The 22,946-nt window shown below is 44.4% G+C and overlaps 1 protein-coding gene across 5 annotated transcripts in view; it reads right to left on the bottom strand.

Annotated features, from left to right (window-relative positions):
- Positions 1–2,401: 2,401 nt before the first annotated feature.
- The window catches only part of FSHR (follicle stimulating hormone receptor), a 211,102-nt gene continuing 190,557 nt past the window's right edge, over positions 2,402–22,946 (bottom strand). For 4 of the 5 annotated variants that reach the window (XM_088841745.1, XM_088841747.1, XM_088841746.1 and 1 more), the window contains 2 exons: positions 8,418–8,603; positions 2,402–3,635 (listed from right to left, as the gene is read on the bottom strand). In XM_088841745.1, coding sequence (XP_088697871.1) covers positions 2,402–3,635; positions 8,418–8,603 — 1,420 coding nt within the window. The remainder of the gene's footprint in view (positions 3,636–8,417; positions 8,604–22,946) is intronic. The other variant, XM_088841749.1, reaches the window with a different exon arrangement.

Below are 22,946 nucleotides of genomic sequence, written 5' to 3'. Positions count from 1 at the left end.
TCCAGCCATCTCATTCTCGGTCGTCCCCTTCTCCTCCCGCCCCCAACCTTTCCCAGCATCAGAGTCTTTTCCAGTGAGTCAACTCGTCGCATGAGGTGACCAAAGTATTGGAGTTTTAGCTTTAGCATCAGTCCTTCCAATGAACACCCAGGATTTCAAACGCTCAATAGCTACTTGTGGCTAATGGCTACTGTACTGACCAGCTCAGTTCTAGACTATTTCTGTGGATACTTATTCCATTTTTCACTCAATGTTCATAACAGATCAGGGGGTGCCAGGTCACATCTGCAGAGATGGTTGGTTTTTCTTCAGCTCTTGTTAATTCACTTGGGACCAACTTTTGAAATGTTTGCCATGGGCCAAGAGAAGGAAGGATTGGCTTTGACATGGAATAAGGATACTCTCAGAGGAGACTTGGATTTTTGTGGGCTGGTTGTGGGGATTTGTGGTTATTTATGAGGTCTGTCAGCAGCAGCATGAGGTCTGTCTAGTCAAAGCTATGGTTTTTCCAGTAGTCATGTATGGGTGTGAGAGTTGGAGTATAAAGAAAGCTGAGCACCGAAGAATTGATGCTTTTCAACTGTGGTGTTGGAGAAGACTCTTGAGAGTCCCTTGGACTGCAAGGAGATCCAACCAGTCCATCCTAAAGGAGATCAGTCCTGAATATTCATTGGAAGGACTGATGCTGAAGCTGAAACTCCAGTACTTTGGCCACCTGATATGAAGAACTGACTCATCGGAAAAGACCCTGATGCTGGGAAAGATTGAAGGCAGGAGGAGAAGGGGATGACAGGATGAGATGGCTGGATGGCATCACCGATGCAATGGACATGAGTTTGAGTAGGCTCTGGGAGTTGGTGATGAATAGGGAGGCCTAGTGTGCTGCAGCCCGTGGGTTTGCAAAAAGTCAGACACGACTGAGCGACTGAACTGAACTGATGATCAGAACATCTAAATGGGGTCATTTGTGAAAGTCGGTAGGGGAAGTGTAGTTATCTATCAGGAATAATATGTGATGGAATGAGTTCTAGATCACGGTCAGGAGAACTAGGTGCTAGTTCAGGCATTGATCTAGGAGGAGAGAAGTAAACTTGTTATCCTTGTTATCAAGCCTGTTATAACAATAGGTACCTTAAACCTATTTTCTTTCCTAATTGCTATAATCAGCCCGATAGTTAGATACTATAACCAACTCCCATTGCAGAGGAAGACACTGAGATAGGGAGACGTCCTGCCTTATCGTGGAGTAAGAATGAACTCTCAGCTCCAATTCCAAAGCTGCTGTGTTCTTAACAGTGTAATCCATAGGCACGCCATATGGGTTGTGTACTTCAGTCAGGATTGGACTGAAGAAGCAGAAGCAGTCATGTGTGTGTATATATATGGCAGGGATTTGTTACAGGGAATTGACTTACACAGTTGTGGAGGTTGGTAAAGTGGGCTATGCAAGGATGTTGTCTCGCCATCTGATGCTAGTCTATAGGGCAGGCAGTCATAAAGGGAAGATCACAAGCATGCTTGAAGCCATAAGCACAAGACAGACTCCACAAGGTCAAACTGAAATCTATTTCTGTTCTTGTTGCTTCTGACCTTGGTGATAAAAGTGTTCTGCTGAAGGTGGCGGTTCTTCAACATGGAGCTAAACACATATACTTGACTTAAGAGGCAGAGAATCCGAGGAAGGTTCCAGGGTATGGTGGACCCATTGCAGACTCACAGCAGTGAGCTGAGTCAACAGATGTGTGAGTGACAAAACGGCTGCAGCTTCCCTTCCACCCTCCTGTTTTCCTGAAAATCTTTCATGTGGCCGACCTTCATGGGAAGTATTTAAGAAACAGAATTCTGGGAAATGTAGTTCAGCCTACTCAGACTGACATATTTCAAAGCATCACATAAATAGTCAGTAAATATTCATTGAGGGAATGCGTGAGTGAATAAATATTGCCCTACCTCTCTTGCAAGTTCTCTGGAAGTCAGAACATTTAATTCTGGCTCTGCTTCTTATAAGTCAAGCAATTTTGAACAAGTCACTTAACCCTTTGAGTTTTGGGTTCCTCATCTATAAAACTCCAAGCATAATTCCTGTTCTGCCTGTTTAATTGGACTTTTATAGGGATCAGTTGAGATGATCTGAGCAAGAGCACTTTGAACTCTATAAAGGATAGAACAAATGTGATGTAGTACTTCATTATTTTAATTAGTAATGTTGTTATGAAGTCTTCAGTTTCCTAATGAATCCAGGTGGAGGTAATAGTTTCTGACCAATTTACCTTATGGATGTGCCAGGGAGATTAAATTAGATGAAGTACGTGGAAGTGCTCTGTCAGCTATACCATGGCATATTCTTCAAAGGCAAGACTTAATTGTCATTCAACACTCAGAAACATTTGCATATTGTGTTTTAGTTCTTGGCCAAATGTCTTAGGGGGATAAGTGTGTAATTGGAACCATTGGTAACCCTGGGAGCTGGGGGGCAGTGGCCATTCCTTGGATGAAAGTTGTGGGCAGTGGATGAGGTTTCTGACCTATAGGTCTGGGCTTGCAATTCATAGCAGCCAAACTTGCTCAGCAGAATGAAGAAATCCCTGCGGAAGTTCTTGGTGAAGATGGCATAGAGGAAGGGGTTGGCACAGGAGTTGATGGGGTAGAACAGGACCAGGAGGATCTTTGACTTGGACACAGTGATGAGGGGCACCTTGAGGGAGGCAGAGATGGCAAAGAAGGAGATGGGCGCCATGCAGAGGAAGTCAGTGAAGATGAGCATGGCCATGCGCTTGGCGATCTTGGTGTCACTAGAAGAGGATGTGATGTTGGGGTTCCTCACCGTGAGGTAGATGTGAGCGTAGCAGCCACAGATGACCACAAAGGCCAGGACATTGAGCACAAGGAGGGACATAACGTAGAGCTGCGACAGGGGGCTGTCAATGTCCATGGGCAGGCAGATGCTCACCTTCATGTAGCTGCTGATGCCAAAGATGGGAAACAGGGCAACTGCAAAAGCAAAGATCCAGCCCACCAGCATGACGCTGGCAGCATGGCGGAGCTGCACTTTGCATTCGAGCTGCATGGCATGGGTGATGGTATGCCATCTTTCCAGCGTGATGGCGGTCAGAGTGTAGACCGAGAGCTCACTGGCAAAGACGGTGAAAAAGCCGGCAGCATCACAGCCTGCTCCAGTTTGCCAGTCAATGGCGTAGTTGTGGTACTGGCTTTTGGTGTGGACATCAACTGAGGCTATGAGCAGCAGGTAGATTCCAATGCATAGATCAGCAAAGGCCAGATTGCACATGAGGAACCGGGGGACTGTGAGCTTATACTGGCTGGTGATCAGGATCACCAGCACTAGAATGTTCCCAGTGATGGCCAGGATGCTAATAAACCATATCAAGACTCTGAGAATATCATCCCCCATGATATCTTCACATGGATTAAATGCGTCTGGCTCAGGTGAGCAAGTCACATCAACTACTTCGTTGCATAAGTCATAGTCAAATTCACTGTACACCAAGTCAAATCCTTTGGCATAGCTGGGCTCATCATCTTCTGCCAAAGAGACTCTCTGACCCCTAGCCTGAGTCATGTCATCGACTTCTTGCCTTAAAATAGATTTGTTGCAAACTGGATGAAGGTCAGAGCTAGAAAAATACAAAAAGGAACAGAGTCAACATGTTGAATCCAGAATGGCAAATATATCACTGTCTTTACACAGAATGGGATTTCTTCCTGAGATTTTTTTTTTCTTCTAACAGTTTGTCTGCCCTTGAGACTAAGCTCAAGGGTTAATGCTTCTTACTGTAAATGAACAGAACAACTCGTGTATATATTCCTAGAGTTGGATGGCCCACTTGGGAAACCATCTGGCCACAACCTGAATGTGGGGAGGAAGGCGCCTGGGACTAGCTAAGCCTTACTGTTAAGTGCAGATAATTTACAGACTTGCTATCAACTCCATCCTCTCCCTTCCCCATCTCTATTCAGCCCTCCCTTCATATGCCTGAGTAGTATACATTCCATTTTCTCTACACTTAACTCCAGTCCTAGAAGCTCTGGACTGTCCTCTAACTCAAGTGGGAGTTTGTCTGCATAGATTGGAAGATCAGAGTCTTTGGTTTGTTCCCAGCCAACTCTGACCCTGGCTCTTTGGTACTTGTGCTACTAGGAGGTCTGCTAACTTGCCTGAAATGTTACTGAGGGGTGTATTCTTCTTTATTATTTCACTCCTCAAGGGCCACAGTAGGCCTCAGGCATTGTCTGCAAGATAAGCCTGGCTCTCCCATTTTAGCAGTTTGCTAGTGAGATCCCTAAAGGATCTCAACCTGAGAATGCAGGTTGTGAGGGATTGTTACTCATGCCCTAGGGAGCTGGATCTTCTCCGGTTCACTTTTTCTGTCTTAGTTTCCCCCCTTTGAACCCCAACGTACAAGAGGCCTTGCCAACAGAATATAGGCACTTCCAGAAGGGATTTGAATGAAAGCCAGATGACAAATATTCTATCCAGACAAGTGGATAGTGCATGTAGAGATGGGGGTAGTAGTTCTGAATAGTTTTGAAGCAAAGTCTTAAGGAATGGGGATGTTTCACACTGGGTCTTCTTTTGAATGGAAACATATACACACACACTATTCATTTCCTCCCTCCCTGAGGGACAAGCTCACAGCAATGTTGAGTGACTGCATTTTCCTCAAGCCTTAACAAAATCTCAGAAGTGAGTGGGGAGGTGAGTGTTAAAACTCTTCAAAGACTGCCCCCTCACCCCCGACCATACGAAGGAGAGAGTGGATGGGGAGTGGAAGAGGTAAAGATTCCATTAGGTACTGAATGACGGGGGCTGGTCAAGCCTGCAGTGGACAAGGGCTCCATGACCCTCTAGGAGAAGGGGCTGTTAGTGAGAACCCATTCCTCCCTTCTCTCCCTTCCAGAAAGCCAACTGAATTGCTAGGAAGTCATTTTTCCCTTGGGCCAACAGACTCTCTTTCCCCCGCCCCCGGAGACTGTGTCATTTTGTTTTGTTTTGTTTTAGAGACTGACAGAGCTTCTTACTTACATCAGTCATATTTGACACTAAGGATGTTAAACAGTTAATAACATACATGGAATTGAAAATGTGCACAAAATCTTTTGGTTTAGCCAGAGATCTTGCAAAAAAAGTAAGGCAAGCACAGAGACGGGCAAAGAGGGAACAAGAGAATCACTCTGTGTTTTTCCAGTCATTGGATTGGCGGCAGCCCAGTTCTAAAAACAGGAAGGAAGTAACCTGGCACTTGCAGACTGTGATTCGGTTCACTGGAATGGATCTGACTAACCATCTAGACACAGCCTTCACTTCCTTGGGCTTATGTTGACTGCTGTGATGATGCTTATTGTTGATACTGCTACTGGTATTTGTTAAGTATTGATGCTTTCCTTTCCTGAAACAGAAGTGACCTAATGACATGAGTGGGGAAATGGTAAACAATGTATGTCTATGGGAGAAGACTAGAAAGAAAAATGGAAGTCAGGGAAATAAAGTCTTGCCTCTGCAATACCTCAGCAAATCCTAAGTATTATAAGAAATTGGCAATTCAGATTGGGGTGGAGTTAAAAAGTGGTACTCCTGGACCCCAAGAAATCAATGAACAGTAACTTGGGAAGTGCATGGCAGAGTGGCCGAGAGTCTGAGCTTTGAAGACAGACCAGAGAGTTTGTTCGACTGGTGTCGGTCAAGTTGTTTATAGTATCAGAGCCTCAGTTTCTGCCTTTGTGAGAAAAGAATAGTGCTGTTACTTTTGTGAAACTTAAATGAGATAAAGGTGCAAAGTTTTAATATGCCTGGCAGTGAGTACTAGGCAGGTATCAGCAATATGAAGACAGAGGATGGTGGTTAGGTACTGAGTTCACATTTAGGTCATGCCCTATGTGGGTACTTAATGAATATGCCACAGTGCATCAGTTTAAACTCTAGCTGGAAAGAAAGCACCTGAATACAAGAAATAACAAAACAAGGACAAAATAACAATATTAGCTGAATATAGAACTATGACAAGAACATAACCGGTTCAATGACAAATGAGGGAGGGGAGTGGATAATAAGATTTTTCTGTGAGAGTTCAGAAGGGCCATTAGCCAAAATCTCACAGTCACAGGGCCTAAGATTTACACTTCGGGCATTATTTCCAAGTGAAGATTGGAGGGGCAGTTTCATCATGCAACTTTAAACTCAAATTTCATTACCTAACCACGCTACACCTACTATGGTTTACCATGAAGTGACACAATTAAAACACAAATCCTGTGTTTATTATCTTCTGAATAGCATAGCCATATTGTTGTGGGTTTGTGATTTGCTTAACAGAAAGACCAAACATGATTGTGATTTCTGTCCTCTGTCTTGGAATGTCTTCTTTGAAGAGCTGTGGACCTCTCCTTTGCCACACATGAGAAGCCCTGATATAATGTAAATAGGAACCTGGAGAGGGTGAGGGAGAAGGCAATGGCACCCCAATCCAGTACTCTTGCCTGGAAAATCCCATGGATGGAGGAGCCTGGTAGTCTGCAATCCATGGGGTTGCTAAGAGTCGGATACGACTAAGCGACTTCACTTTCACTTTTCACTTATGCATTGGAGAAGGAAATGGCAACCCACTCCAGTGTTCTTGCCTGGAGAACCCCAGGGACGTGGGAGCCTGGTGGGCTGCCGTCTATGGGGTCGCACAGAGTCAGACACGACTGAAGCGACTTAGCAGCAGCAGCAGAGAGGGTGAGAGCCCAGTGGTCCAGAGGGACAAGGAAACCCTTCAAGCCATGGTACAATGTAAGACAGACCTGGAGATTTCCAGTCGGGTGATCCCTGAGGCTACATCTACACTACTAGGGAGTGGTGAGACCAGAGGAGTCTGGGCAACTGAGTAAGAGAATATATTCCTATGGTGTTGGGTACTGACAGCACGTGATGTGCAGTTCCTTCAGGGGTCTTAACATCCTCTGAGATTTCTCCTGGGGGGTATTTAGTTCCAGGATATTGGCAGTGAAATTGGTATCTTTCCTGACCTGACTGGAATATAAAAGAGGCAGGCCTTCTGCTTCAGCCCAAGCTCTTAAAAATTCTAGTTGTTAAGAAGAAATTCCCTAGCTCTTGAGCAAACTTGCGGGGAGTGTCTGATGCTGGGGAGTTCCCTAATGATGTGTGCTAATTCTAAAGAGCAGCTCCTTTTCTGCAGACCCTTTACTTGGGTCTGAGTGTGGACTGCTACCTCTTCAATACTTTGAAAACATTTTAGGGTGTGTATTGTTTGGTTATTTTGTTTTATTTTGCTTTAGAGTAGGGGATACGTCTGCATGTTAAGGTTGAATAACAGAAGTGGCTACGTTAAGCAGTAAAACAGTATCATGGAAGCTGTGTTCATGCTGGGCTACTGTGCAAGAGTGGCAGCCATCAGCTGACTGAGTGCAACTGCGTGGTATGGTTTGTGTCAGTGAGCTCAGGAGAGGCAGAAACTTGGAGAATTCCTGATCCCCAATACATTAAATCTCCGATTGTTGTTGTTTAGTCACTAAGTTGTGTCCTGCTCTTTTGCAACCCCATGGACTGTAGCCTGCCATAGGATTTCCTGTGCAAGAATACTGGAGTGGATTGCCATTTCTTTCTCCGGGGATCTTCCTGACCCAGGGATTGAATCTGCTTCTGCTACTTGGCAGGTGGATTTTTTTAAACCACCAAACCACCTGGGAAGCACCTGGGATCCACCTGGTGGATCCTTTAAATATCTGGAACATGTAAACTTCAAAGTACTCCCTTTCCATAACCTCAACTTTTTAGCCAGTTACCCACTAGGACTTGGCTTTATTACGATTACCCTCTTTAACCTGGGATTCCTGGGACCTGACCAGCCTTGAAAGCCAAAGTGAACAGACGTCATAATCTTTGTTCTTCGTGTGAGGTGCTAAGCTCCAAAGATGAGTTAGGGAGGTTTAGCGTGGTGAAGGAGGAAATGGCAACCCACTCCAGTATTCTTGCCTAGAGAATCCCATGGACAGAGGAGCCTGTTGGGCTGCTGTCCATAGGGTCGCACAGAGTTGGACACGACTGAAGTGACTTAGCATGCATGCATGCATAAGAGAAGGAAATGGCAACCCACTCCATTGTTCTTGCCTGGAGAATCCCAGGGACAGAGAAGTCTGGTGGGCTGCTGTCTGTGGGGTTGCACAGAGTCGGACATGACTGAAGCGACTTAGCAGCAGCAGCAGCATTTAATATTTGGTAGGTAGCCTGCCATGTGGGTCGCTCTCTCCTGTGAACCCATTTAAAAAAAAAACACTAAGGCTTTGATCTAGAACTTGCCTAAGCGATTTCATCTTGGATGCGGAAGTTGTGGACCAAGTACTTCATTGGAGAAATACCTACACAGGGCTCAAGGGCTGGACAGAGAAGACTCACTCACGTTTGCCGCCTCCAGTTTGCAAAGGCACAGCAGTGGCTGGGGTAGGTGAGGCTGGCCTCCACGAGTGTGACAAATTTTTCCAGACTGGGAAGCTTTTTTAAGCGGTAAGTTGACTTGGCCCGCAGCTTCTTAAGATTTTCTAAGCCATAGCCTGGCAGGGAATGGATCCTGGTTCTTGAAATATCTCTATAAGGAGAAGAGGCAAACATACCTGATTACTATGAGTCTAAATTTTTCTGCTCTGTTAGCAGTCAAAATAGCCATCATAGTAGACCTGTTTTTACATGAGGGAGGAGGGAGACTCTTGTTTAAGATCGGGAGCTCAGTGTTTAATATCTAAAGCTTCATCTGCCTATTAGACATCCAAATGGAGATAATAAGGAAATAGTGATGGAACGAGCAAGCAAAAATCAGCAAGCACTCTGAAGTATTTGAACGATAGCATTGACAAGCGGGGGCATTTCTCATCCCTCCTCTGCCTCAGGCAGCGGCTCCTCTGTGACTGCAGCTTCATCACGCCACTTCATTTGTGGTGGATCCAGCAGCTACCAGTCATCCCAGTTCTGTGCTTCAATTAGATCACATCCTCACTTCCAGTCTAGGATTAGTAGCAATTATCTACCATTGCTAATCCCTGGACTGCTAATTCCCTGCTTGATACTAAGGGAAATTTATGTTTTCAGAGTTAATAATTATCTTGATGTCATACCTCTGTGTATTTTACTTAGTTCCCCTCCTTGTTAGATACCCAACAGATCAAATTTGTCAATGCTATCGTTCAAATACTTCAGAGTGCTTGCTGATTTTTGCTTGCTCATTCCATCACTAACTATTTCCTTATTATCTCTATTTGGATGTCTAAGAGGCAGATGAAGCTTTAGATATTAAACACTGAGCTCCCGATCTTACCCCAAACCTTCTCTACTTGCAGCCTTTCCTGTTGTTCGTGCAAAAACTTGGAAGTCACCCTTGACTCTTCTTTCTCTCATAGCCTGTGTTCCCACCCTCAGTAAAATAATTTGGCTCTACCTTCCACATACATCTGGAATTTAACTGCTTCTCACAGCATTCAGTGCTATCACCACAGGATCAACGTTCTTGGTGTTCCAAGGTCTCTTTTCTAGTTCTTGCCTGTGTATTCTAATTCGGTGGAGCTGGGGGTCCCTGGAATTAAGAGTCTGATCCATGAACCTTTGTCCCTGTGGTGAGCCTTCACTCTCTGAGGCTGAAAGATCCAGCTGTCCTGGCCTGTTCAACACTTAGCCTTGCTATTGCTGTAGAGATTCTCAACTTTCTTTTCTGCCCTAAAGAAAATTCTCTCCAGTTTCTCTCTTCAGGAAATTGGTCCTCTGACCAGTTCTGCTATTGACACTCAAATTATGGTCCCTGGGACCACATTTTTATTTTGCCTGGTACATGGGTCTTGTTATTTCCCTCAAATATGGAAAGGAGCAAAGATTGCCTGTTTTGTCTAAAACACTTCAAGGCTTCCTACGGGGACTGAGATCAAGTCATAAATAAAGTCCTTCAGGAATAAGTTAAACCAGGGGGATTATTTATTATTTACCATTAACATTTTTAATATTTCTAAAATCAAATGATATAAAACAGAAGACTCTTTTTCTTAGTTATGCCTTCATCTCTTAATTTTCGAATATACAAAAACCACATTAATGACGATTTCCCCAAATACATTTTTATATTGCAAGCAATGCCATCATATTTTCTCATTGACTCTGTAAGTTGATTAAAGATGACTGTAATTTCTTCATGCTCTTCCACAGAGGGTCTATTTGCCCTTCCCTTGAATCCCCATGATGTCTTTAGACTACAGTAGAGTATAATGAAAGTGTTACTCTGCCAGTTCTGGACCTTGCTTCTAAGAGCACTGATAGCTTCTAAATCTTACAGAGCCCTAAGCTGCCATGCAAAAACTCTGAATGTTCTGCACAACAGAGGAAACTATAAGCAAGGTGAAAAGACAGCATTCAGAATGGGAGAAAATAATAGCAAATGAAGCAACTGACAAAGAATTAATCTCAAGAATATACAAGCAACTCCTGCAGCTCAATCCCAGAAAAATAAACGACCCAATCAAAAAATGGGCCAAAGAACTAAACAGACAGTTCTCCAAAGAAGACATACAGATGGCTAACAAACACATAAAAAGATGCTCAACATCACTCATTATCAGAGAAATGCAAATCAAAACCACAATGAGGTACCATTTCACAGCAGTCGGAATGGCTGCTATCCAAAGTCTACATGCAATAAATGCTGGAGAGGGTGTGGAGAAAAGGGAACCCTCTTACACTGTTGGTGGGAATGCAAGCTAGTACAGCCACTATGGAGAACAGTGTGGAGATTCCTTAAAAAACTGGAAATAGAACTGCCATACGACCCAGCAATCCCACTTCTGGGCATACACACCGAGAAAACCAGAATTGAAAGAGACACGTGTACCCCAGTGTTCTTTGCAGCACTGTTTATAATAGCCAGGACATGGAAGCAACCTAGATGTCCATCAGCAGATGAATGGATAAGAAAGCTGTGGTACATATACACAATGGAGTATTACTCAGCAATTTAAAAGAATACATTTGAATCAGTTCTAATGAAGTAGATGAAACTGGAGCCTTTTATACAGAGTGAAGTAAGCCAGAAAGAAAAACACGAATACAGTATATTAACACATATATATGGAATTTAGAAAGATGATAATGATAACCCTGTATGCGAGACAGCAAAAGAGCCATAGATGTATAGAACAGTCTTTTGGACTCTGTGGGAGAGGGTGAGGGTGGGATGATTTGGGAGAATGGCACTGAAACATGTATATTATCATATGTGAAACGAATCGCCAGTCCAGGTTCGATGCATCATGCAGGATGCTCGGGGCTGGTGCACTGGGATGACCCAGAGGGATGGGATGGGGAGGGAGGTGGGAGGGAGGTTCAGGGTGGGGAACACATGTACACCCAGGGCAGATTCATGTCAATGTATGGCAAAACCAATACAATATTGTAAAGAAATTAGCCTCCAATTTAAATAAATAAATTTATATTTAAAAAAAGTAATTTTTGTGTGCACATCAGAGAAAAGATTTCCTAACATAAAAAGCACTGATCTGTGAGAGATGAACGTTGGTGGCTTGATCTATTTCCAAAGGAAAGGAAAAAATGGTGGTTGGGACTTTGGTCCGGGTTCCTCACATCAACCACCAGCTGTTCCTCTGCCCAGAACTTGGGCAAAAAAATAGCAAAGATATGGTGATAAATAGTGTTTACTGAGCACTTTTAGAAAAGGCAGAGGCACCAGAGATCAAATTGCCAACATCCGCTGGATCATGGAGAAAGCAAGAGAGTTTCAGAAAAACATCTATTTCTGCTTCATTGACTATGCCAAAGCCTTTGACTGTGTGGATCACAATAAACTGTGGAACATTCTGAAAGAGATGGGAATCCCAGACCACCTGACCTGCCTCTTGAGAAACCTGTATGCAGGTCAGGAAGCAACAGTCAGAACTGGACATGGAACAACAGACTGGTTCCAAATAGGAAAAGGTGTACGTCAAGGTTGTATATTGTCACCTTGCTTATTTAACTTATATGCAGAGTACATCATGAGGAACGCTGGGCTGGAAGAAGCACAAGCTGGAATCAAGATTGCTGGGAGAAATATGAATAACCTCAGATATGCAGATGACACTACCCTTATGGCAGAAAGTGAAGAGGAACTCAAAAGCCTCTTGATGAAAGTGAAAGAGGAGAGTGAAAAGGTTGGTTTGAAGCTCAACATTCAGAAAACAAAGATCATGGCATCTGGTCCCATCACTTCATGGGAAATAGATGGAAAAACAGTGGAAACAGTGTCAGACTTTGTTTTTTTGGGCTTCAAAATCACTGCAGATGCTGATTGCAGCCATGAAATTAAAAGACGCTTACTCCTTGGAAGGAAAGTTATGACCAACCTTGATAGTATATTGAAAAGCAGAGACATTACTTTGCCAACCAAGGTCCGTCTAGTCAAGGCAATGGTTTTTCCCGTGGTCATGTATGGATGTGAGAGTTGGACTGTGAAGAAGGCTGATCGCCGAAGAATCGATGCTTTTGAACTGTGGTGTTGGAGAAGACTCTTGAGAGTCCCTTATACTGCAAGGAGATCCAACCAGTCCATTCTAAAGGAGATCAATCCTGGATGTTCATTGGAGGGACTGATGCTAAAGCTGAAACTGCAATACTTTGGCCACCTCATGCGACGAGTTGACTCACTTGGAAAAGACTCTGATGCTGGGAAAGGTTGGGGGCGGGAGGAGAAGGGGATGACCGAGAACGAGATGGCTGGATGGCATCACCAACTCTGTGGACATGAGTTTGAGTGAACTCCGGGAGTTGGTGATGGACAGGGAGGCCTGGCGTGCTGTGATTCATGGGGTCGCGGAGAGTCGGACACGACTGAGCAACTGAACTGAACTGAGCACTTACCATCTGCCAGGCACTCCAGGGAGATCCTCTCTTATTTTAATTTCTGCTGGAAAAAATTACAGAAGATTCTGCAGTGGGCAGAAGAGACTACTGGTCATCGTTCCCATGGAATGCCCCCAGTGAGTCTCGGGATGCTTGTCTTTGACTGGACAGGGCACGCTATGGAGCTGACGGTCAGTTTGTGGAAAGTGGGCTTCAGCCCAGAAGCATATGGAGCTCCATAACATCCAAAAACTGACTTTTCTTTTTACCACGTTGATTAAAATAAAGCAGGGGTCCCTAGCCTCTCAGATCTAATGCCTGATGATGTGACGTGGAGCTGACATAATAATAATAGAAATAAAGTACACAATAAATGTAAAAAAAAAATAAAAAGAACTCTGAATGCCCTGATAGTGCCATGTTGGAAAAAGTCTAAGCCAGGTACAGAGTGTCTGGAGGATAAGATGCCGTGCGTGCGTGTGTGTGTGTGTGCGTGTGTGTGTCTGAGTGTAGAGAGGTACCAAGGAGCACCAGATACTTGAGTGAAGAGGACAACCTGCAGCACAACCCCCAGACCCAGCCTCCTGAGCTGACATCACGTGGATCAGAGACAAGACAAGCTACCCGAACTTCTGAAACAAAACTGTGGGCAAAATGGAACAATTGCTTTAAACCACTGAGTTTAAGGATAGCTTTTATGTTGAAATAGAGAACTCAAGCAGATTCACGTTGACTCCCATCATCTTCATCTTTTTTAACAGCTGTAGAAGCGTTTTTCCTTGAAAGCCATTAAGCATGCAAATAGCAGTGTGGTCTATACTTTTCTGCCTCTCTCACTTTCCATCTTTTTCTTTGTATGCTGGCTCTCTGTATTTGCATTTTCTCTCTCTTGTAGGGCAGAGGACTCCTTGCATTCTCAGCAGTGCCTTCTACATAGTAAGCACCCAGAAAATTGTGGCTTTGTTCAAAGATAGGTTAAGGAGTGGCCCTGATGGAGGACTCGGAAAGGAAATAGATCACCCCAGCCAGCTGTGATGTCTTCTGACCTCTTGTACTTACAAAGGTCTGGTACCTTGTATTGTCTCTTCTATTGTTTCATACTGTTCAACTTTTCACGTATATTTGTTTTGTCTCCTCAGCTAGATTTTAGATGCTTGGAGAACAAGAATTACTAAGATACTTTCGTTTTCTACCTGGCATTTGGCACAGGGCTGGGCTCAAGAAATCTACTCAGTAGAGAGTTGTCTGATTAGCAGAGATGCCTCAGCATTACGAGAAAGTGAGAAGTTGAAGGAAGTCTTCAGTTCACTTCAGTCGCTCAGTCGTGTCCGACTCTCCGCGACCCCATGAATCACAGCACGCCAGGCTTCCCTGTCCATCACCAACTCCCGGAGTTCACTCAAACTCATGTCCATCGAGTCGGTGATGCCATCCAGCCATCTCATTCTCTGTTGTCCCCTTCTCTTCCTGCCCCCAATCCTTCCCAGCATCAGAGTCTTTTCCAGTGAGTCAGCTCGTCGCATGAGGTGGCCAAAGTATTGGAGTTTCAGCTTTAGCATCAGTCCTTCCAATGAACACCCAGGATTGATCTCCTTTAGAATGGACTGGTTGTCTTACAGGAGAGTAATTCTAAAGGGAGACGTGTGCAAGGGAAACTGACAGAGGAGATCTGGATTTAAAAGGAGCTCAGCTTAACGGTGCTTCTGCAGCAGGCAATTATTTGTGAGTGAGAGTATCAAAGGAACCAAGGAAGAGTATCAGGAGAACCAAGAGTATCAAAGGAACCACATCCTTGTGCAAAGTTTACAAGGAGATAGACACAGATTAAAGAATCAGTAGAATAATGTGTTGAATGGGTTGACCTGTGTGTGGTTCAGTGACTAGGAGTTGGGTGGGGAGGTCTGCTTGGGAAGCATTGGTGCCTGTCTCTCTGTTCAGAGTTCTGGAGCTAGCTTATATTACAGACTCCTCATCGCAGCTGCAAAATATGTGAGTTGCTGTTATTTGCAGTAGATGGCGCCACTTCTGGAAGACTGTGGCATCTTGTCAGTATCTCAGGATCCAGATCTTCTGCTGGTGGATGTTGAAAGGAGAGAGTGGTTGGTAGGAGAGAGATGCAGAGTCCCTTAGAGTTTGGTAAAGCCAATTCTTTAGCAGAAATGGTTCCTGGGTAGTAAAAGTGTTTGTAGAAGTGTTTATTTCAAGCATACTGGACACTTGCTAGGGCAATCAAACAAGGAAACTATCATAAGACTTCCTTATTTTGGACTGACAGAAAAATGTTTCTCTGGTACCTCCACAGATTAAGAAAAATCTATAAACATTTATATCAGTAGGGACAAATAGTAGATACTATTCAGCGTGGAGTGAGACTTAAACTGCAAATATTCCCACGTTTGCTCTGTTCCACTAACATAAATACACAGACACACAGAGTCTAATCACTGACAGTTCCTTCCACGTGGCCTGGAAATCTAATGTTAGATTTTAATTCCTTTGTAAAAACATATTCCACTCTTAGGATGCAAATATCCCCAGGGGGAATAGCAAAACAAGGCATCATCAGTTATTCACATCTTCATGGAAGTGGGTTTGTGTGACTACTGGCTAAGGGTAGGCTTGGAGAGAGGCCCAGAACACAAAGCACAGCAGTGAGGGGTGTTCAGAAGGGTGATTCTGAGCAACCATATTTTGAGTAATTAAGGGACCACAGGATGGGATTTGATCTCTGAGCCTTGAAAGCCAGGTGGAAGAGTTTAGAGTTTCTTTGAGCAGAAGAATTACTTATTGAAAGCTGTGATTTTATTAGATTAGTCTTGAGAGCCTTAAACATGGCACACAATAGGTGTTCATTCATTATTAAATGTCTGGAAGGAGAAAGGAGTGAAGGTAGGAAGGGGATGGAATGGTTATTACACAGATGTGGTCATGAGATGAGAGCTTACCTCCTCACACTGTTGCCTCATCTGTTAAGTCACTGTGTCACATGACAAAGATTTATTGGGTGTCTTCTCTGTTACTAAAGTGAAAGTGAAAGTTGCTCAGTTGTGTCTGACTTTTGCGACCCTATGACTATACAGTCCATGGAATTCTCCAGGCCAGAATACTGGAGTGGGTAACCTTTCCCTTCTCCAGGGGATCTTCCCAACCAAGGGAACGAACCCAGATCTCCTGCATTGAGGGTGGATTCTTTACCAGCTGAGCCACAAGAGAAGTCCAATAATACTGGAGTGGGTAGGCTATCCCTTCTCCAGTGGATCTTCCTGACCCAGGAATTGGACCGGGGTCCCCTGCATTGCAGGCAGATTCTTTACCAACTGAGCTATCAGGGAAGCCCTCCTGTGAATTTCTGCAGAGATTATAATTCTGAGCAGTAGCTTTTGTCCCTCTACCAGAATGAGATAACTTGGGGATGGCATTGTTTATTTTTGGGTCTCTATATCCATCACATCCATTCAAAGATGGGCACAATAAAGGACAGAAATGGCAAAGACCTAATAGAAGCAGAAGAGATCAAGAAGAGATGGAAAGAATACACAGAAGAACTGCACAAAAAATAATGATCTGGACAATTACAACGGTGTAGTCTCTCACTCAGAGCCAGACATTCTGGAGTGTGAAGTCAAGTGGGCCTTAGGAATCACTGCTGCCAATAAAGCTCGTGGAGGTGATGGAATTCCAGCAGAGCGCTGTGAAAGTGCTGCACTCAATTTGTCAGTTAATTTGGAAAACCCAGAAGTGGCCAGGACTGGGGAAGATCAATCCTCATCCCAATTCCCAAGAAGTACAGTACTAAAGAATGTTCAAACTACTGGACAGTTGTACTCATCTCCCATGCTAGTAAGGTTATTTAAAAAATTCTCCAAGATAAACTTTACGTTACATAAACCGAGAACTTCCGAATGTTCCAGCTGGGTCTAGAAATGGCAGGGGAACCAGAGATCAAATTGCCATCATTTGCTGGATCACAGAGAAGGCAAGAGAATTTCAGAAAAACATCTACCTCTGTTTCATTGACTATGCTCAAGCCTTTGTGTGGATCCTAACAAACTGGGGGAAACTCTTAAAGAGATGGGGATACCAGGCCATCTTACCTGTCTCCTGAGAAACCTGTATGTGAGTCAAGAGGCAACAGTTAGAACCCTAAATGGAACAACTGACTGGCTCAGGATTTAAAAAGGAGTACGACAAGCTATTTATTGTCACCCTGTTTATTTATTTATACTCAGAGCACATCATGCAAAATGCCGGCTTGGATGAGTTACAAGCTGGCATCAAGACTGCTGGGAGATACATCAACAACCTCAGATATGTGAATGATACCACTCTAATGGTAGAAAGCAAAGAGGAACTAGAGAGCCTCTTGATGAGAGTAAAGGAAGGGAGTGAAAAAGCCGGGTTTAAACTCAATATTAAAAAAGCAAAGATCATGGCATCCAGTCCCATCACTTCATGGCAAATAGAAGAGTAAAGGTGGAAGGGTAAAAGGTAGATTTCCTCTTCTTGGGCTCTAAAATTACTGCGAATAGTGACTGCAGCCATGAAACTGGAAGACGATTGCTTCTTGGCAGGAAAGTTATGACAAACCTAGACAGTGTGTTTAAAAGCAAAGACATGACTTTGCTGACAAAGGTCTGTGTAGTCAAGGCTGTGGTCTTTCCAGTTGTCGTGTATGGATGTGAGAGCTAGACAGTAAAGAGGCAGAGTGATGAGGAACTGATGCTTTCTGATTTTGGTGCTGGAGAAGACTCTTGCGAGTCCCTTGGAAAGCAAGGAGATCAAACCAGTCAATCTTAAAGAAAACCAACCCTGAATACTCTTTGGAAAAATTAATGCTGAAGCTGAAGCTCCAATAGTTTGGCCACCTGATGTGAAGAACTGCCTCATTGGAAAAGACCCTGATGCTGGGAAAGATTGAAGGCAGGAGGAGAAGGGGATGGCAGAGGATGAGATGGCTGGATGGCATCACTGAATCAATGGACCTGAGTTTGAGCAAGTTGGTGTTGGACAGGGAAGTTGGTGATGGACAGGGAACCCTGGCGTGCTGCAGTCCATGGGGTCATGAAGAGTAGGACACGACTTGGTGACTGAAGAGCAATGAAAATCCCTCATATCTAGCAGAGTACCAGACACACATTGAATAGATGCTCAATGAACACCTACCAAATATGACATGTAAGCCCTGCTATGTTCAGTGAATGAGTGAGGATGTCTGCTTTATTACTGACTGTTCTTAGGGCTGGTGGGCTGGACAGGAGAAGGGGTAGTAATGGGCAGGTATTTTTAATCCTTGTCTTTCAGGCTGGTCTCATGATGGCAGCCTTTCTTTGTAAGTTCCCACTTTGGTTAACATTTCAGCCCATGCTCCATTCTGGAAGTGACTGGTTTTGAGAATTGAAATCCTGAAGAGTAGTCCCAACAGGAGACATCATAAGACAATGGCTGACAGGACTTAGCAATCCTGAACTGTTTCAACATTGCTAGCATTCTTGATTTTGAGCTACAAAGCAGAAAGGGAAATAGCAGTCAGTAATAAGATGCTGAGTCAGGAGAGGCAGGCGTTAAATTGTGCTCTGTGCCCTGTTTAATAAAGTGCATTATAGCCAGTGCCACAAATTTGATTTGAACAATTTCTATTTTTCCAAGCAAAGATGTTATTACAGGTCAATCATTTCCATAAGTGAGAGCACATTTCTGGTGTATACTACACTGACAGATGGCTAGAAGACCTCTGTTTCATGATCCCAGGTGGAATAAAAAGGCAATTTACTATCTATAGGACTGTGGGTATACTGGTAATGGAAGAGAATGATTCTTATACAAATAACTCAGTGTTTGAATCTGAACTATCAAATGAATCTGAGCTATAGCCAAATCAATTTGATAAACCATCAGAATATGATTGTACTGGCTCCAGCCTGCAAAAGCAATGCATTAAATTTTCCCCACAGGAAACAGTTTCCCAAGGAAACAGCATTGCTTGATTGCTTTAAAAAAATAAAAGAAAACTTGAGTGAGTTCAGAATATCAGGTGAAAACTCAGATGGCTGCTGATGTTCAAGGTCAAGACTCATGAGGGGGAAATCAGGATGCTAGACCGCTCTTGGAAACTCAGTGGAGCTTGTCTGTGTGCCCCTGGCTTTCTCTGCATCTATTTCTCCTTGCAATGGAACATCTCATACTTGCACCCTCAGGTGTTCAGGGGCTCCCTGATTTTCACTCAGCTAAAATTTTCTCCTTCAGGAAAGGAGTTATGATTGGTTTGGGTGCTCTCCCCTTAACTCCCTTAGAATCCCTTCCATATATGTACTGGGGCAAAGCACTGAGCCTGCTGGGAGGAAGATTCACCACTGTTGGCTTTTGGAGGAGATATGGAGGCTGGGCCAAGCTTCCCAACTCTCAGTCTTGGTTCAGGGGCTGTGATTCTCAGTGTGCTTCCTGGACTGCAACATCAGCTTCACCTGCAAAGTTATTAGACATGCAATTTCTCAGGCCTACCTCTGACCTGCTGAATCAAACATACCGGGAGTGGGGATTAGCCATCTAGAGTTTTATAAGCATACTGGGTGACTCTGATGCATGGTCAAATTTAGAACCATGGCTCAAGGGCATTGGAGGACCACTTGCAGCTGAGGTGGCCCATGGCTGAGTTCCGCTCTGGGATTGGCCCTCACGTGACCCACCCAAGCCTTGACTTCCCCCTGGGCCAGCCTGCACTCAGTGACTATTGGAGGATCGGCCCCTTGCCTTGATTCAGTCAACTCTGAAGGGCCATTCTAACTCCAGAGCTCCCCCTAGAATCAGCCGAAGCTTCTGCTGCAAATGCATTGTAGTTCAACTTCCCTGTTAGCCTGATTCTGTTTCCATCAAGTACTCCCCACAGAGCACTCTCCAGTAAGCCTTCTGCATGTGAACACCCACATCACAGTCTGATGTGCAGTGAGAGGAATCTGACCCAAGCCACAGTCACAGCCCTAGCCTGAGCTACGTCTATGGTGGGCTGAGTGGTCTACACACACTTCTCCTACCCATGAACCCATAGCACCAGCATAGGCTTGTACTCTGCACACACACTAAACAAGCACCTTCAGGCCAGAGTTTACCTGGGATTGGCATATAAGGCTGGAAATAGAGGATAGACTAGGTTCTAGAGCCCCAGGTTAGCAGCCAGAGAGGCTGGGAGGACATCTGCAGACTAACCTGAAAGCCCCAGAAAAGGAGGCTTGATGTTAAGCTGACCAACCTTCTTGCCCCTAAAGGGAGGATGAGGAGGAGATCAGCAGTTAGAGACTGGGATATAGGCCAGGATCTTACATATATATCCTCATGCATTGAAAAGATGTAGAAATGTATTATCCTTTTTGCGTGGTTGCTAAGTCGTTTCAGTTATGTCTGACTCTGTGTGACCCCCATGGGCTATAGTCCACCAGGATCCTCTGTCCATGGGATTCTCTAGGCAAGAATACTAGAATGGTTTGCCATGCCCTTCTCCAGGGGATCTTCCTGACCCAGGGATCAAACCTGTGTCTCTTATGTCTCCTCCATTGGCAGGTGGGTTCTTTGTGACTAGTACCATGTGGGAAGCCCCTCTACCTTTTTAAGTCATAGCAAATGCTTCATAATTCCTTTGGATTTTCTGTAAATTTTACTCACTGTTTCTGTGGTGAAAGTGTAGAAAATGGGCCTGTGACTTGAGGACTCTGCAAAACTGCTGGTGATGATATCATCCCTCTTCTTGCTGGCACTTGTGGCAGGGCTAATTGGGTGTCTGTGTTGGTGTTTTCCAATGGAGACCCTGGTCAGACATACTGAGCAGTGCCTCAGCCTGGGACCTATTTGTCAACATCAAGGGACATTCTTCTATGCTGTGTGTGTGTACCTTTTACTAGTGTTCTTGGGCTGGGGGCAGGGTCTGGTGTTTATAGTTATTTCCCCCCCTATTTTAGTTCACAGTAAATTGAGGGTCCCTTTTAGATGTTCAGTTGGACCTATTGAAGTACTTTAGGCGACATGGTATGGTGGGAATGCATAGGATATGAGGCAGGAGACCTAGTTTCTGGTCCAGGCTCTGCCACTTACTGCAACAGTGTGATGGTTAGCAGGTTACTTCCCATTTCTGACTCTGGTTTCCTCAGCTGGGTGATGAGCTAGATGAGATCCTGTCCAGCTTGAATGTTCTCAGTAGCAGACAGTTAAGATGCTGCGATGTCATAGTATACCTGGTACAGGTCACATGTGGAAACCTACCCCATCACAGACTTGTTCTGCCATAAAAGATAGGGGTGCTGGTTTAGGCCCATTAGAAACCTTTAGGACTATTCACTAAGTGAAATTAATACACTGTTGTTCTCCTGGTCAAAGACATCAAATACACTTTCTCTGTTTATCTCCCAGGTAATCTAAGAATAAGAAACATTGACTAAGCATTACAAATTCTAAGTGTGTTAGTCACTCAGTCATGTCCCGACTCTTTGCGATTCCATGGACTGTAGTCTGCCAGGCTCCTCTGTTCATGCGTTTCTCCAGGCAAGAATATTGGAGTGGGTTGTCATTCCCTCCTCTGGAGATCTTCCTGACCTAGGGATCGAACCCACGTCTCCTGCATTGCAGGCAGATTCTTTACCAACTGAGCCACCAGGGAAGCCCTACAAGTTCTAAGGACTCTGTGTATTGAAGCACAGGGACTGTATGCTTGGTGCTCCCCATTTGTTACCCCAGGTCCTACTTGATGCTTCATAGCATACATCATAGTTCAATATATTAAGTTGCATATTTAGTTCTATTATCTGACTCTCTTTTATAAGAATATAAGCTTCCTGTGAGGAAGAACTTTTGTTACTTGCACTATACACAGTGCATAGCATAGGGCTGGCACTTAAGAATCTATCTGTTCAATGAGTGAATATACATATATTCACTCAATATATATATATGTATATACACATACACTTACATATATATTATTACTAAGCTTCAAACAGTATTAGGACATGGACATTATTGTTTCTGTCATTGTTTTAGGTGAGGAAACTGAGGTAAGAGAACTGGTTTTAAAACCTGGGTAGTCTTCTCTGGCATCTCTGCTTTAATCATGCAAACATCCCTTCTTTCGTACATGTTGCCTCTCTGAAACCAGGCGTTCTGGATGTCTTTGAACTTATTCAAAGAGATAGAGTTCCATATAAAAGTTACAACAGAGAGACGCCTGGCTCCGGCGGCGCAGACGCGGGAGGTGCCCGGCTCCGGCGGCGCAGACGCGGGAGGCGCCTGGCTCCGGCGCAACCGACCACGTGCAGAATCGTGGCTGAGAGGAGCTACCCCGCGCCCAGAGTTAGGGCGGTGGCCGAGAGGAGCTGTACCACGTTCAGGAGGCGGTGGCTGCTTGGGCACCGGAGGGCCTAGAGGAGCTGATCCACATTCAAAGCAGGAGGGGCGGCCTTGAGGAGATACCCCTCGTCCAAGGTAAGGTACAGCGGCTGCGCCTTGCTGGAGCAGCTGGGAAGAGATACTCCACGACCAAGTGGAATATAAGAATCCAGTGTTCTGGGGAGGAAGGAACAAGATGGCGGAGGGATAAGATGGCAAGACCACTTTCTCCCCCACAAATTCATCAAAAGAACATTTGAACACGGAGTAAAGTCCACAAAACAACTTCTGAATACTGGCAGAGGACATCAGGCTCCCAGAAAAGCAGCCCATTGTCTTCTAAAGGAGAGAGAAGAAATCCAGCTCCACCCACCAGAACACTGACACATGCTTCCCTAACCAGGGAACCCGGACAATCACCCGTCCAACCCCACACACAGCGAAGAAACTACATAATAAAGAGAACTCCACAAACTGCAAGAAGAGGGAAAGGCCACCCCAAGCAAAGCAATATAAGCAAGATGAAGAGGCAGAGAAATACCCAGCAAGTAAAGGAACAAGATAATTGCCCACCAACACAAACAAAAGAAGATATAGGGAATTTACCTGATAAAGAATTTCAAATTTTGATGGTGAAAATGATTCAAAATCTTGAAAGCAAAATGGATTTACAGATAAATAACCTGGAGAAAAGGAT

Source organism: Moschus berezovskii, chromosome 11, assembly GCF_049115385.1.
Source record: "Moschus berezovskii isolate FMDL1 chromosome 11, NW_MosBer_1.0, whole genome shotgun sequence".
Taxonomy (NCBI): domain Eukaryota; kingdom Metazoa; phylum Chordata; class Mammalia; order Artiodactyla; family Moschidae; genus Moschus; species Moschus berezovskii.
This window is presented reverse-complemented; position numbering and strand designations above follow the sequence as displayed.